The sequence below is a fragment of the Chamaea fasciata genome, unplaced genomic scaffold (assembly GCF_029207755.1).
Source record: "Chamaea fasciata isolate MVZ Bird 193981 ecotype frontalis unplaced genomic scaffold, bChaFas1.0.hap1 SCAF_12, whole genome shotgun sequence".
Classification (NCBI taxonomy): Eukaryota; Metazoa; Chordata; class Aves; order Passeriformes; family Sylviidae; genus Chamaea; species Chamaea fasciata.
The window spans coordinates 7,886,205-7,901,405 of record NW_027094097.1 but is presented as its reverse complement, the minus strand read 5'-3'; the positions used below and the strand labels follow the sequence as shown (position 1 = coordinate 7,901,405).

At 40.5% G+C, this 15,201-nt stretch overlaps 1 protein-coding gene across 5 annotated transcripts in view; it reads left to right on the top strand.

Annotated features, from left to right (window-relative positions):
- The window catches only part of ESRP2 (epithelial splicing regulatory protein 2), a 41,391-nt gene extending 33,234 nt beyond the window's left edge, over positions 1-8,157 (top strand). For 3 of the 5 annotated variants that reach the window (XM_066194428.1, XM_066194427.1, XM_066194426.1), the window contains exon 16: positions 6,767-8,157. In XM_066194428.1, coding sequence (XP_066050525.1) covers positions 6,767-6,925 — 159 coding nt within the window. In that variant the 3' untranslated portion in view covers positions 6,926-8,157. Of the gene's footprint in view, positions 1-3,768; positions 3,881-6,766 lie in introns of all 5 variants that reach the window. The other 2 variants (XM_066194430.1, XM_066194429.1) reach the window with 1 other exon arrangement.
- The last annotated feature ends 7,044 nt before the right edge of the window (positions 8,158-15,201 follow it).

The following is a 15,201-nucleotide window of genomic DNA, read 5'->3' as shown; positions in this document are numbered from 1 at the left end:
GTTGGAGTTTTCTTTCAATTTTCTTTTTTTGTTGTTGTTTGGCTTTGGTTGGTTGGTTGTTTGGTTTGGGGTTTAGGGTGGGTGGTTGTTGGTGTGCAGTTTTTAAAATTTTTTTTTTATGAGAATGCAAATAGTGACAGCGTTGGTATCATCACAAGAACTGTTAGGTTAGTGTAAAAGCAGATGCAGTTTAGCTGTGCCCATGGTCTTAGCTGACCAAAAACTAGTCCACAGCTGTTGTCTTGGCTAGGATTCAGCCTCCTTTCAACAGTACTTGCCCAGTTTCTTGGAGGTTGGCATGAATGTGAAGTGAACTCATGCCTGCCTGAAAAAGACCCTGTGGATTAGTTCTTAGAAAGCAGACTTGCTATTTAGGTAGGTTGTGTGTAAGTATAGTAGTAAAAAAACAAAACTAGAAGATGACTAAGATTTAGGGGCCATGGTCACCATCTGAACTTTTTTTAAAACCCCCTGAACTTGCTGAAAAAGGCTGGGATGGAAACGTAAGGACTTCTTTGTGTACATGTTCCTACATAAGAAAAGCTTAAAATAAGTAGTGTCTTTAAACATCTGCTGGGGTTAAGTGTCTCTTGTCTGTAGCTATATAGAACTTTTGCATTATATTAATCCTCCAAGGCTTCAGAGACCCAAAATTTAAGGCTTGCTGGCAGAGTGGAGCAGGGTGACTTGTGGTTAAAACAGTTGTAAGGAAGTGAAGGGAAGTGGATGGATGGCTAAATTCCAAGGGCACTAAAGACATTTCTCTGTTGTATCAGGACAACAGACTTCATTGTTACTGACTTTTTAGGGATTAGGAGGTTTTTTTCTCTGAAATGTGTGCTTAAACAAAGAAGTATTCTCTGTTTCCTTTGGGTTCCTTTTGAAATCTGATTCTCTGTAGTCTGAGAGGGGGATACCCCATCATCTATGTGCCAGTCCTAGGCATGGTACCCTCTGACTAGGGAAGGGAAAGGGGAAATGGTTAAGGAAGAATTCCCACTTACTGGGGTTGGAAGTCATCTGGCAATACAGCCACTATTCCATGCTCACGCCCACACTCTCAGAATAGAACACACTGCTTGTTTTGCTTTATTCCTAAATTTATCTCCCACCTGGAAATGTTGCCTGTGTGGAGAAAGCATCTGTGAGACTGGGATGGGTAAATTAGTGGTTATAGTCTGTTGCCTCCCACGCTTGAAGCAAGAGACTGTAGTGGCACCCTGTGTATTTTTGGAGCTGGCATTACCTGTTTCAGTCTCTGATACACAGAACATTCAGGTGGTATCACTTCCACAGAGTGGAAGGTATTTGTGGGTGTTTCTATTGGCAGTCTTATGGTACAATTGATGTACTTCAAGGGGCAAAGCCAGTTTAGGTTACTTCTCCTAACTCCTGTGCTAAAGGTTGCAGTTACCTTACCATCAAATCTGATTCTGTATTCCAGGATTAGTCTAGCCAGGCTTTTTTCCAGAGTCTGAGAGTTCCCTTTGGGAACTGTTCTGCAATGAAGTTTACTGGTATTTTGGGTGAGAATTGCAGCTGCCTTCCTGAAGTGGCCATTTTGCCTATGATGTTTTCCTTTTCTGTTATTTGCTCCTGTTTTTTTCCCAGCTGGAGTGTACCTAAATATACTTTCCAGTTTCAATGCTGGGGGGTGGTTTTTAGCAGTAGGTTATTTTCTCTAGATTGCTTTGTATGTGCTGTTTTTAGACTGAGCTTTGAATATTCACTGTAGGAACTGCAAAAATGAAATGGAAATCAATGACTTACTGGTTAGTGACCTGGTTAAATCTGTGCACAGTCTGTGAGGGGAAAACAGACCCATATTTCTCTTAGCAAGAGAAGAGCAAAAAAATAAAACAGATTTGAAGAAAAAGAAAATTCAAGGAGAAAGTATAGTGTATTACATCTTTATTAACCAGTTTACCCTTGGTTAGGCCCTGTGCAGTTGGATGTTCTTGTTTTGTTCTTATGGGTTCTGAAATGCAGACAGAAGCATAAAGATTCACAATCATGTGCTTACTCAGGAAAGTTAGGGTTGTTTTCATTTTATTTGAAGAATTTGCTGTTCAATAGCTTCTGTTTTTATTGACTGCAGTCTTTTACTTATCCTTGTGATTAGAAGCTACTATTTCTGGGTCTTTTTTATGAATTTATTTTTCTTCTTTCTTTCTCACTTTCTTTGGGTCTTTGCATAAGCTTTGACAACTTTGACATTTCTGTACAGGATATTTGTCCAACTTTCATATTTTCCACATTGTTTATTCCATTTCAAGTGTAACTTGTGAAATACTGTCCCTTACAAGAGTAAGACTGTAGAACTTTGCCTACTGTACATCTACCGATAATCTAAAGTATGTACTATCTTGAGACATTCCTTCCAAAGAGTAAACTTACATTTTGCAGATTTGTTTCAAGGGCAGGTCTGGGAACTGATAAATCTAATATTTGCACGGTCTGGTTGCCCTGGCAGAGACTATCTAGAAAATACTTCTTATGTTTGTCTTTTACTTAATGGCATGGGTTTAGATGTGAAGGTGGCTAAAATTCAGTAGTAAAATCCTGGGGGGTTCTTTTCTTTTGTGTTCTCTGGGCTCTTGGTTATTGTTTTCTGTGAAAGGTGTATAGTGTGATGGTTGGTGTTTTTCTTTTCAACTTCCCTTTGGATGGATATGTTTCCTTTATGCCCAAATATAATATCCTTTTCTCCCTAAGCTGGCAGGAGACTTTTTGTATTATAGAAGCATCAAAGGAAAGGCAGCATAGTGCATCTACATTGTGTGCATTTGACAATCATCTGAAGTGTTAGTGCAGAACCATCAGTGTGAGTCCATCTGGGGGAGACAGGAAACTCCCCTTGCCACTGTTTTCTACAAAAGCTATTCTACAACTCAGGTTATGCTAAACACTCTTGTCTTCTGGGTTAGAGGAGCCACTCAAGTACTCTGCAGCACGTGTAAGAATGCTTAGTCCTTTTCTAGGGTATGTGATTTGGAAAGATTATGTGCTAAGAGCAATGTTTTGTATTCTCCAAGATATATTTTCTGCTATATATGTCATATTTGTACCAGACCAAGAGGATGAGTGATTACTGTTCAGATGGTGTGACGGTTCTGTACAGTCACTATTTTTATTTTAATATATTACTTCTACAAATCTATCATGATGCAGTTACACTGTAGTTTATTTCATTTTCCAATGTAGACATACACTACACTAGCATAAATGCTATTTTACCTTGTGAATGCATTCATGCTGGGGCATTGATTTTCTTTCATTACATCGGTGTAGTCCATGGAGTACAAGAATTATATGCAGCTCAAGTTTGCCACTCTACCCTAGAGAAACTGCACTTTATTTCTCTGAGTGCACAAAAGATCTGAATGAGATCCATACAGTTACTCTGATCCCCCACTGAAGTGTGCAGGCCAGAAGATGCTCATCTGTCCCAGTGAGAGCCATTACTGAGTTCATGATTGTGCCTATGAAATGTAAGAGTTTGATTACTTGGTGCTGCCATTTCATGCTGCCAGTTCAAATACACAGTTTAGAATATTCTGCACAAGCATTTACTTTATTTCTACAACCAGTAATACAATTAATGTATTTTTTATCTCACGTCAAAGTAGTTTCTGTCCAATTCAGTGTCTCCTGCCAGTTGTTACAGCTGATGCTCTTAATTGTGGTTGGAAATGATGGTCTGTGTGGCTTACTGTGCCAGACTGTTCCTTCTCTTGCTGATTGTCCCATGTCACACTTGTACTGTAGTATGCACCTGATGACTACAATGGCCTAATTCAGCTGAGCGATCAAGCCAGGAGTGTGTTACAAGCACCGAAAGAATGGGTCTGTTTGTAACTCTTTGTAACTTCTGAAGAAGGTAAGATGTGACTGCCAGAGCCTGGGTCTCCGGAGGTGAATGGGAAGGGAAAGAAGGGCTTTGTGCTACAGACATCTTTGCTTGTGGCTTTTCCCCCTTAGTAGCTTGCATCGGGATCCTGGTGTTAGTCTTTCTGCTTCCAAAATCAACTAACCTAAGGAAATGGGCCGGCTGTGATCTGTAGCTGTAGTGATGGGGCAGCAGTGGTGGAGGTAGTGTGATTGCCTGGTTCTGCTCAGATGGTGTGTTCAACTTCCAGAAGGCTTTGTTAATGCTCGCATCTCATGTGAACCTTTCAGTCCAATATTTTCCTTTTGGTAGAGAGGTAGAAGATGTTTTTATTCCCTGATTTTGCTAGAAAGCACACAAAAATGCCTGTGTAAAAACCCCCAGACCTCTGACTCTGTCCTTTCTGTACCATATAACTGATTAGAGATTGATATCTCTCTTGATCTCCCTAATGCAATGGGAACTATTACATTCGTTTTTTCAGAAGAGGTTTTTTGGGTATAGTGACTTTCTAATGCAACTAACTAGATTTGCTAGCAGTGAACTTGCCTGCATTTTTGGCACTTACAGATAATTCTTAGAGAAATTTTGTTATGGCCTATGTGGAGTACATGATGCCATGGTACTACTGTATTCCATTCAAAATGCTACGGATTAGTTAGTACATTTTCTTTTTCCTTAAGATAAAAACAGAACAACCTTTCAGTTTAAAAATGGCAGTCACATACCGTGCCTTGAGAGAATTAGTTTCACAGACAAATGTACCTTCTCTAACAACCATCAACTAAGTTGTTTTCAAAATACTTGTTTTCTTGTGTTGGATCTGTAGGGAGCAGGTGGACTGCATGGTCTGGTGATTAACTGGAAAACCAGATCAGCAATTGGTTTCCACTAAGTATGATGTAGAAACAGTTTTTGACTAATTCATGGAGTAGCTCAGTCTGAATTCTAAGTGGTACAAAGTAGTATTATACAGGTACCACGCTTATAGAGTAAAAAAAAATTAAAAATCCAGGAAAAGGATTTGTGTGAATCCGAATCTAATTTTAAAACACATTTACATACAGAAAATCTATTTCTCTAGAAATATCAATAAATGAGAACTTAAACCCAGTATGTGTTAAAATGAAACTGAAGGGATTAATTTAGCTCTTTTAATCATGTTGCTTGCAGAATGTGTAGACTTCTGCTAACTTTCTGTGCAACTTTTATAATATGAATTTCCAGGTCCCTACACTGGTATTACACCAATACTGCTATTTAAACTGTGTTTTTAAAGCTCTCCTCTGTGCTCACAGGTCTAACTGTTCCATGTGGTTTTTTTCAGCTGACTCTAAGCTGAAATATTAAAGTTTTATTCTGGACTGATGGTAAATGAGTTGATCCCATATGGATTAACAGCAAAATGCTGGTTAAGAGCACAGCATCTTTTAGGTCAGATTTGCAGCTCAACCCAAGTTGTGTACGGCTTTCTCTTTGAGAGAGGGTTACTCTGAAATAAACCAAGATTGCTTTCAAATTAGAAGTGGGCTTTAGACATGATGGTTTTTATCTGGTTTTGGATTTCTTTCTGCATGCTATTTCTTGACTAACTTTAGTTCTCTGAGAAGAAATGATAGAAAGTTTGTCCTGTCTTATGCATGCTTTTGGTTTCTAAAGTGTACTGTTGCTTATATTTTAAGAATATTTTTACTGCCTGCTCAGTGCTTGGGTGAGTGAAGCTCTGGCATGCACTTGTTTTATTTTCATATGTTTGAATGTAAAGCTGATATGTGATACAATATATGAATGAAATGCTGCTGGTAATAACTGAGAAGTCTGCTATTTCTTGTAGTATACCAGACACACAGGAATTCCACAGAAATGAAACTTAAATATTTTAACCTTTTATAAACTCCAGAGGACATATGTCACATGAACTTAACTTGAATTGGGTTAATATTCATTAAACTGCTTGGTTTTCCAGCATAGCTTTGTCTGACACTGTTTTTCAAAAAAAAAAAAAATTACCTTGTATGGTGAGCTTTTGATCCTTCAGTCTCTGGTTTTGAAACTTCACTGAGATTCATTTCTATCCAGCAACCAGGAGTTCCAAACATACCTTTGAATAATTTCCTGCATCTTATGGAAAATGGATGGGGTACAATAGGGCTGACAGTGATGTCTGCTTTGAACTCAGCAATTAGGGGCTGTCTTTTAAGACTTTATGAGGGCAAATGCCCTCCAAAGTAAATCAAATCCAATGACTAAATAATCTCATTGCTAACCTGCTTTTCTTAGCCCTGTTAAAATTACCATAAATATTTATTTAATTCAGTTGGACTGCACCAAATTTTACTCAATTTTTCTGAAAAATCTTCCTTGCACTGTATACCTGTGTTGAGTTCAGCTCATTCTCCCAACACAAAACTCATACAGCTCTTTTATTTTTTGCTTGTGTATTGGGGTTTTTTATAATGGTGTGTGAGTATTGACATGCCTTAATAGCCTTTGTCATTTGGCCAGTAGTCCACATAGCAGAAGAATTATTCATGCCTGGATTTCTTGCTCCATGCACCTCCTATTACTCTGTCCTTTATCAACCTTTAATCTCAATCACTTCTAAATTTTTGCACAGAATTATGTCTCCATCACTGTCTTCAGCACACCAGCAGAATAAGAGCTGCTGCTGGTTGCCAAGCTAAAAGCTGAATTTCCTTTAATCTTTGATTCCTTCTCTTTCCTGTCCTTGACACCCAGGATATTTTCACCAGTGACACAGGAGTGGAGTGAGCCAGATGCACTAAAAAAATGCATCAGCATTAAAAACTGCATTTCCAGGTGTTGTCTCTGGTCTTAATAGTTTTGTTTTTCTTTTGTCTTCTTGTACCATTGCAGCTCCAAGCAGATTCCATCCTCATGCTTTACAACTTTAGCGGCCAGCCCAGTGGTGAGGCGTTGGTGACTTTTCCAAGCCTGGATCTAGCTAAGAAGGCAGTGGCTGAGAGAAACGGACAGCTCCTGGGAAGCCGCTGTGTACAATTGTACCTGGTCTAACTGAACACTCTCTGGAGGATGAGGAAAGGGTGTTGCGCTCAACACCGTGCCTTTTGCAAAATAAGAAGTCTTCCCTTGCCACCCAGGCAGCAACAAATGTGCCTTTTCAGCATAACATGTTGGAATGCATCATGGTGCATGTCCTTTTTAATTTGAAAAGTGGCGTCTCGTATGCCAAAGATAAAGTGAACCCAAAAATTATGCAGTTAATTTACTTAATTTCTAATGTACCTGTATAAAAAGAAGCAAAGCCGCTCCTGGCATGTAGTTAATTCTGAAGACAGCCCAATAGCACTTCAGCTACTGCAGCCACGGGCCAAAATCACTCAGTAGCATTTGAAGTGGAAAGCGATGCTTGAGTCATTCAGATTCTTCTGTGTTTAGTTTTTAAGAGTTTACACTTGACAAAGTGTCTCGTTCTTGTAGAGTTTAAACGTCTTTAGAAAGGTCTTTTGGAATGCATGGCTTACCCAGTTCAAAGCGTAGATCATATTGATTTTTGTTTTGTGTTGTTCTTGACTGGAAAGTGTCAGGATGCTGGATCCCGAATGCAATTGTGCTTTTTCATGTTTTCATTAGACATTTTTTGCAAAAGCCATATTTGACCTTCTTACCAGTGTACTGCTGCCAATGTGTAAAACAAAAATAAAAACCAATAGCAAAACGAGAAAAATCCTCTCTTCCGACCCATAACTCCCTGCCCCCAGCCCCAAATTTTTAATCTCTACAGGACAAAAATGGCACATAAACCTGAGTACTAATAAGTTATATTTTTTTATTTAAGCATAATAGCTTTCAGATACTGTATTAAAGATTTTGCTCTAGTTTATGTGCATGCAATTTGTTTACATCTTTAAACTACTTTATTTGTATATTATGAAACAGCAAGATACGTTGAAATCTGAATTCTCTAGTGCATGCTTTTTTTCTTTCTCCCCTCTGTGTGTATATACATAAGCTAGAAGTACTTTTACGTCATGTAGCATGTGTTTAAAAAAAAAGACATCTGCTGTAGAAGCACTAAATGACTTTGTTTTTACTGTGCCTTACTTCTAAACCATTCCAAGTGCAATACCAGCAGAGCAAAATGTAATGAATTCTGTTGTTGACATGTTCATGGATGTCTGAATTGATCTTTTTTGTTAGTGTACAATTTGAGTTGTACTTAAAAGAACTGAATGATGTATGCTTCTTTATATTACAATAAATAAAACAGATGCTTACGATGTGCATTGCCTTTTGAAAGTAACTTACACTTTGGTTTAATATATTTTCACAGAGCATTAGTCTTTGCTAAATAGCCTTACACACTATTCTCCCAGATTTAGATGAGCATTTGTACTTTGTGCCAGTGGTGTGACAGCTCTGGTTTTCTGGGGTTGTGGTGGTGGTTTTTTTGTTGTTTTGGGGTGGGTTGGGTTTTTTTTTAATTGTCCAGTAACCCAGAAATCTGTATGATGCATGTTTCTCTGGCAGTGCAACACATTTTAGGCAACATGATGTAACTGTTGACATGCTTGGTGTTCTCTTTCTGTTGCCAGAGGAAACAAAGTATTGAACTTGAAATTGTGTTCGTGTTTGCATTTAATTGACCTAATGGGTCACTCGCTTTTGTGTGCAACCCAAAATACTACGTTTAAGTCAGGACAGAGCCAGTCAGTAGTGAAAATGGAGAAAGGGGAGGAAATCATATCAAGATAAGAAGGTCTGTTCCTCCCTAGTCAGACTCATCTCATGCCAGATACCATTTCATCATCAAAACCTCCCAAATGAAGTTTCAGCACAGTAAGGTGGGACTGGAAGGAAAGGTTTTTCATTATTTTCAAGTGGGAGTGTTTGTACTAATCTGTTTCCAACATTCGTCTTGGTGAAGTCTACCAACTAAAGGATTGCACAATGGTGATTAACATTGTCATTGTGCCTTGGAGGAAAATTTGGTAGCTTTGTTGTCCATTTATTACACGCTTACTGTCTGCCGTGGTCCAGCTGGTCGTGGCTTTGCAGGCTGTTGAAACATTCTCATTTTTCCTCTTATAAAACCTGTACGTAACTTGTGGTCTTCTGCTCCCTTGGCAATCTGAGGCAGGGCTGGGATGGAGAACCTTGGTCACCTCAGCTGTGATTTAAATTTAAACAGTCCCCCATCTCATTTAACACCTTTATGGCTTAGCTGGCAGTGATCACAGCTCTGCTTTGGTGTGCAGTCCCATGCCCACGTCACCAGCTGCCAACAGGCTCTGCCATGTGGAGAATCTGTACCTACCTGTCACCCACTGCTGGTTTATTCCCTGTTTAGCATGAGATGGTGGAAACCAGCTCTAGAAAGTGAACTTGGGGATGTTTTCGGGCTGTGTGGTTTTGTGTGTGAAACCTAACATGTGGGACAGGGGATCAGTGTACAGTTTTTAGTGGTTATCTGTGTCAAATGACTGCAAGGGCAGTGGCAGCATTTTGGGTAGACCAGAGCCCTCCGGGTGAGGGTCTCACAAGAGACCAGACCTGGGCATGCCCTTCCTCTGAACTTTAACTTTCTTGTCTTGAAAACTCTCCGATCTTGTCTAAAAAAAGAATAAAAGAGAGAGGAAAAAAAAGGGAGGGAACACGTTAAAAAACCAAGTGCTGCCGGCATAGGGCGGTGGCTGAGGCAGGAATCCATCAGGATCGCAGAGTCGGGAAGGACCCACACGGACCATCAAATCCAACCGGAACGCTAACGGCGCAGCCGGGGATCGAACCCGCGGCCTCGGCGCTCCCGGCACCGCGCTCTGCCCGGGGGCTGATCCCCTGCGGGGATCAAACTCGGCCAGCCGCCCCTTCTCCTGCCCTTTGGCTCGGTAAAAGCGGCACGGCCGAGCCGGAGCGGCCCGGTTCTCCCGGGGCCGCCCGCAGGGTCCGGCCCTGGGCCGGGGCCGCCCGCAGGGTCCTCAGGTGAGGCGGGGAACTCGTGGCAGTTCAGGTGTGCCCACACTGACCCATCAGCTTCGCCTCCACGGCGGCAGCAGCCACGAGCAGCGTCCCTGTGGCGCTGCGCGCCTGGACTTTTACCGCGGGCGCTTTATAGCTGGTGGGCTGGCTCCAAGTCCAAGAGCTCTCCTTCACGAACGGAAGATAAATACTTGCATCCACACGTGTTTGGATGATGGCTTCCATCAGTGGAGAAGGCTGGGAACTTGGGGTAAGGCCTAAGTGTGTTTTGTTCTTTGATGTTCCGCTCTTTACTCCTTGTGATTGAAGTTTTAGACTATGCTGCGTTGCAAAGCTTTACCAGAGGATTCGTCCTTAAATGCATGTAGCTTAATTTAAAAAAGCATTTAGCTTTAACTGTTTTTCCAAAGAAGAAGTGAAGTTTGGTAAAGAACTCTGATTTGACTTTTACTGTTGTTAAGGAAAGGGTCCTCACGCTCAGCCACATAACTTGATTCTCAAAAAGAAGCTTCTTCTATGCTGGCAAACAGCAAACTCCCTCACCTGCATTTGTGTTGCCATGTAGTGCAACTGAGGAACAGAATTACCATTGTTTGTTTTTCTTCTCCTAGTTTCACACTTCTGATGGTGCTGGTTTGGAGATGATTCATTTACATTTAGTCGTTTCTGCTGCCATTCTCTTGATATTGATAATTTTACCTAGAAATGTTTTCTGTGTTGGCCCATCCCATGGGATATTCCTGCCCAGCTCAGAGAGAAGATTGCTTATTCTTATTCTATTTGTTGGAGGTGAGACTGAAGAGTTTGAAATGGCCGTTCTCTATTTCAATAGCTGCAGCTGTGCATCCAGATCAGGTGTTTCTCCTTGGGATTTCTTCATTTGCAAGAGCAGACTTGCCCAAGACAAGCTTCTAAGTTTTGTTTGTTTATGCGAACTAAGACGTTTTCAACAAATATTATATCAGTGAAATTCAATTCCTCATTATTTTAAAAAGAAAAAAAGCTTTTCAGTGCCTTCATTTTTGGAATAGTATTTGTTATATTTCAGTCAGTTAAAATGAACTGCTGATGAAGGCTGACAGTTTAACCTCTTGGGTCCTGTCTTATATAGAACTGTATCTGGCAAAATATTATAATGTATTTTGAGTCTACCACTAGAACTGTCCTCTAAAAGCTGATTGCATCTAACGAAAACTTGAAATATTCTAAAGCAGAAAATTCCTGACGTGCCAAGGTTTGCCTGCAGTCAATTTAAAATTTCACCTCTTTAGATCTACTTGTTATGAAGTTTTCCTTAAAAGGAAAATCCAAACTAAACCTGAGTTTCCATTCCCCCCCCCCCTTTTTTTCTTTTTATATAATCAGGTAATACTGTGCTATTTAGCTGGATATGCAGCTGAAATGCAAATATTCAAATAAAGATGACAGCCTGTTAATTTAGAATTCCTAATTGCCATTTCTTTTATTGCTGTGTTATTATAATGGTTTTACTTTAAAATATATTATTTTTAAAAAAATATAGCTATTATTTTTTGCTTTCCGTGTGCTTGCTGGTAATATTAAGTTGACATTAAACAAAATGCCTTCCCTTCTGTAGACATTTCTAAGGTGCTCCTCTGATTTTTCCGATTTAATGTTAGCTGCGTCTTTGAGAGAATATTTTTTGCTGCCAGTAGATGTCCCCTTTCCATCAGGGTTCGCAAGTCAGGGGCTGGAAACAAAACAGCTTTGGAGCCGGGAGTTCCCTTTTAGCAGCTGCAGCAGGAGCTGCAGGGTCCGGGAGTTCTCTGGTGTCTGTTAGTCTTAAAATCCGAGGTCATTTTGCCCCGCATAAAAATGTTGACTTAAGTTGGTTGTGTTGGTGTGGGGTTTTTGTTTGTTTGTTTGTTTGTTTGTTGTTGTTGTTTTTGGGGGATTGTTTGTATTTTGGGGGGTTGTTTGTATTTTGGGGGGGGGGGTGGTTTCCAGATTTGTCCTTGTTTTTCTATTCTAAATGTTCTCTACGTGTTCATCGCTACTCAATGCGGTTGCTTCGAAGTGTACAAACCGATTTCAAATTGTGAAAATCACAGTTGTATCTGACTGCGTTTAGTCGGGGAAAAAAATTAACTTTTAAAAACCATTCTACAAAAAGAAATCCGTAAAAATATTTGCTAGGAAGCCCGTGGCAACGATTGGACAAAGGAGTGCTTTAAGTGTCACCCCAATAAAAACACAGTGTATTAGACCAAAAATGAATGAAAAATGACTCTTCAGACTTCTGGCTTTACGGAAAAAAACCCTTGTTGTGTTTAGCACCTTAAACTGAGAGTTTTGGGAATTCTCCTTGAGGAAGATCCTGTGAGATACTCACACTGCAGTGTGCAGATCGTACCGAAAGAAGTGTAAGAATGGGGAGAGGTTTTGAATGTTCAGTATTAGATCTTGAGTTGCTCCAGGACTTGCCACGTTTTGGGACTGCCTACGTTTTTCAAGAGAAATTGAAAAGGCAGGGGGCGTGGGGGGTTCCATATCAATAGTTCCACTATTTAGAAAAAGGAACAAATTCTCTCACCCACAACCCTTAACCTCCAAACACGGGATGTGTCTTTGTAAATTTCTGTTGCTTTGAAGTTTGGGAATATTAAACGGGGCCTTCCACTGTTCCTAGACCTTCTAGGACATTCTTCTCTTGTTGAGCAATAAGTGAAAATAAGAAGAACATGTTGTGTTTCATTTGGGAAAGCAGCTTTTACAATAGACCTGATGAAGGTGCAATTGTTCTGGTTTATACCAATGTCCGTACTGGCCCCTACCTTCCAGCTTGGCTGTTATAACACTGTAACTTTTGAAAGGTTTTTTTGTTGTTGCTATTTGGTTTTAATCACTCCTTGTTATCAGCACTTTATCTTCTGCTTGCTGGAGGTAGGGGAAAAGTTAATGTGCTACTGCCATGGATCACTTGTGTGTGTATATTCCCTTCTAAAATAACTTGAGATGTTTGAATTTCATGCAAATGTAACTTTTAAAATTTGTATTAAAATGTTAAAAATCTTTACCCTGCATACGCTTAAAATAATAATACTTAAAAGTATGTAAGAGCAAAATGAAGGAAATACTGTTATATTTCTTCTTACTACTATCCACAAGAGTAGGTGAGAGATGGAAGGAAACAACAGAGTAACTGAGGAGAGGAAAAATGATGTATTTTGGGGAGGGGGAGTCTTACTGGAATTTTCTGTGAGAAGCTCCAAAAAACTGATGGTGGTTTATTGGAAAAATCTCTTTTGTGTGCAATGGAATAACATTAGAATCTAGCTGTCTTTGCTGCATTGAATTAAAGCTTTTGGGTTTCTCAGGAAGAGTAAGACCTTTCCCTGCTTTTTTCTGAACTAATTCCGTGTTGGGGATCTCTCCTGGACTGCTTTCAGGAGGGGTGGAAGGCACCAAAGTCCTGCTGTGGGAGAAATGCAGAGGTGTGGTGGAACTGCACGGTGCAAAGGCTGGCAGGGAACAGGTCCTTCCCCCTCTCTGGTCACGGCATCAGAGGTTAAAGTGAGAAAGGACAGTCTGAGCCTTATCTGGAGTGTAACATTTGTCACTACGACTTAAGTCCGAAGAATTCTTGGTTAAACATGCCCTGAAAATGTGGGAATCATTCCCATTGGATTAGGTGTGTCTTTCTTTTGTTTGATGCAATGCAGTCCTTGTGCAATTGTGAACTTCACCGTGAAAATCCACACAAGCTGCACTGAATATTAATTGTAGTAATAACATTAAATTAAAATGTCCTTGAAAAGGTCAGGACTTTTTTTGATGGGGGAGGGTGGGGTTGATTGGTTATTTTGTTTTGGTTTTGTTTCTTGAAAAACAATGCAAAAATTAGAAAACCAATCAATTTTGCTTAGTTTTTACTGACAAGAAATCGATGCGTGGGAATATGGAGTGTCCGGTTGCTTACAAATACGCAGTATTTGTGTGTGTGTGTGGTATTTACCTTTTAAATTGTTCTAAAATGTTTTATCAAAAGTCAAGTACATCATATTCCTGATGGGATCAGGAGCACAGGCTGGATGATCTGCAGGCTAGAAGGAGAAATACCCCAGAGTTAGAGCTGGAGTTATTCCTGGTAGTGCTCACGACGACAGTCAGGCCATGGACTTAGACACTGATGATACATCCCATAGGGTGTGCTAACAACAGGGGAGATTGTGAATGCAGTGAAGGCAGTATTTGGGGTTTGTGGGTAATTTTTTTTTTTTTTTCTGTTCTGTTCACTGGCACCAGGTTCCAGCCCTGGTTCCCTTTTAGATACAGCTACTCCGGCAAAACAGCACCGTGCTGCTGCAGTGTGGGAGCTCACTGCAGAGCCTGCAGACCTTCCGGCTACGGAGCAAATCCAGCGTTGGATATTGAACCTTCCAGAGGGTTTGCAGTGACCAGGACAATGACTCTTGTGATGGTCTAGGAGATGAGATGATTTTCTGCCCTGTTTTGAGCAGGAAAAGCAGGTTGCAGATGTGCCGTGGAGGCAGCATCGGCCCACGCTGCCCGCGGGCTGGGATGAGCCGGTCCCAAAGCACGGCACTGCCGGCAGACTGCTCCTGGGTGACTCTGCGAGGCCACAAACACAAACATCGCTCAGGCTGTGCTGTAGGGTGAACTAAAGCAGCTTTGGGCTGGGCAGGTCCAGAACCGCCGGCAGCACAGGCTCAGCTGAGTGCAGCTCCATCGGGTGAGCAGGAATGTGGTTCCCAGCCCAGCTCTGCTCCTGCTGCTGGTCTCATGAGCTGTAGTCACAACTGATTGTAAGTGATGGACTCTAGAATTTTTTGACAACTAGGATAAACCAAAGTGGGGGAAAGGACGGGTTCTGGGTACAATTGCAATTTGTTCATTGCATGGCTGTAATTGAGCAAAAATGAAGGTTTAGCATCTAGATACAGAAAAGGAAATTGGATTTGAAATCAGAAGGAAGAGCCAAAGAACAGTTTTTCTTATGCCAGTACCTCAGTTTCCATGCCTTTAAAAAAGGCTTAGTAAGGGGGAACATGCAATATTTGTGTGGATGTCACTATAAAAAGTACATAACTTTGAGGAATAATTATGGAGCTGCTAATGAAGCAGACACCCCTGGCTCTTGGAGCCCTTGAATTTGTAACTCTGGCATTTGAGTCAGAAATCCTTTAGAAGAGCTATTACAGAATTAGAGTAACTTTTGAATTTGGTTTAGCAAGCACATAATCTCTCTTCAGAAATTCTTCTCATTCCTATGTATTGTTGTTGATTTCAGAAATATTCAGTTTCATGTTTGTTTCAGATATAAAATTTTTGAAGTATACAGGGGAAAAAATGGTTGCTTACTAGCAGAT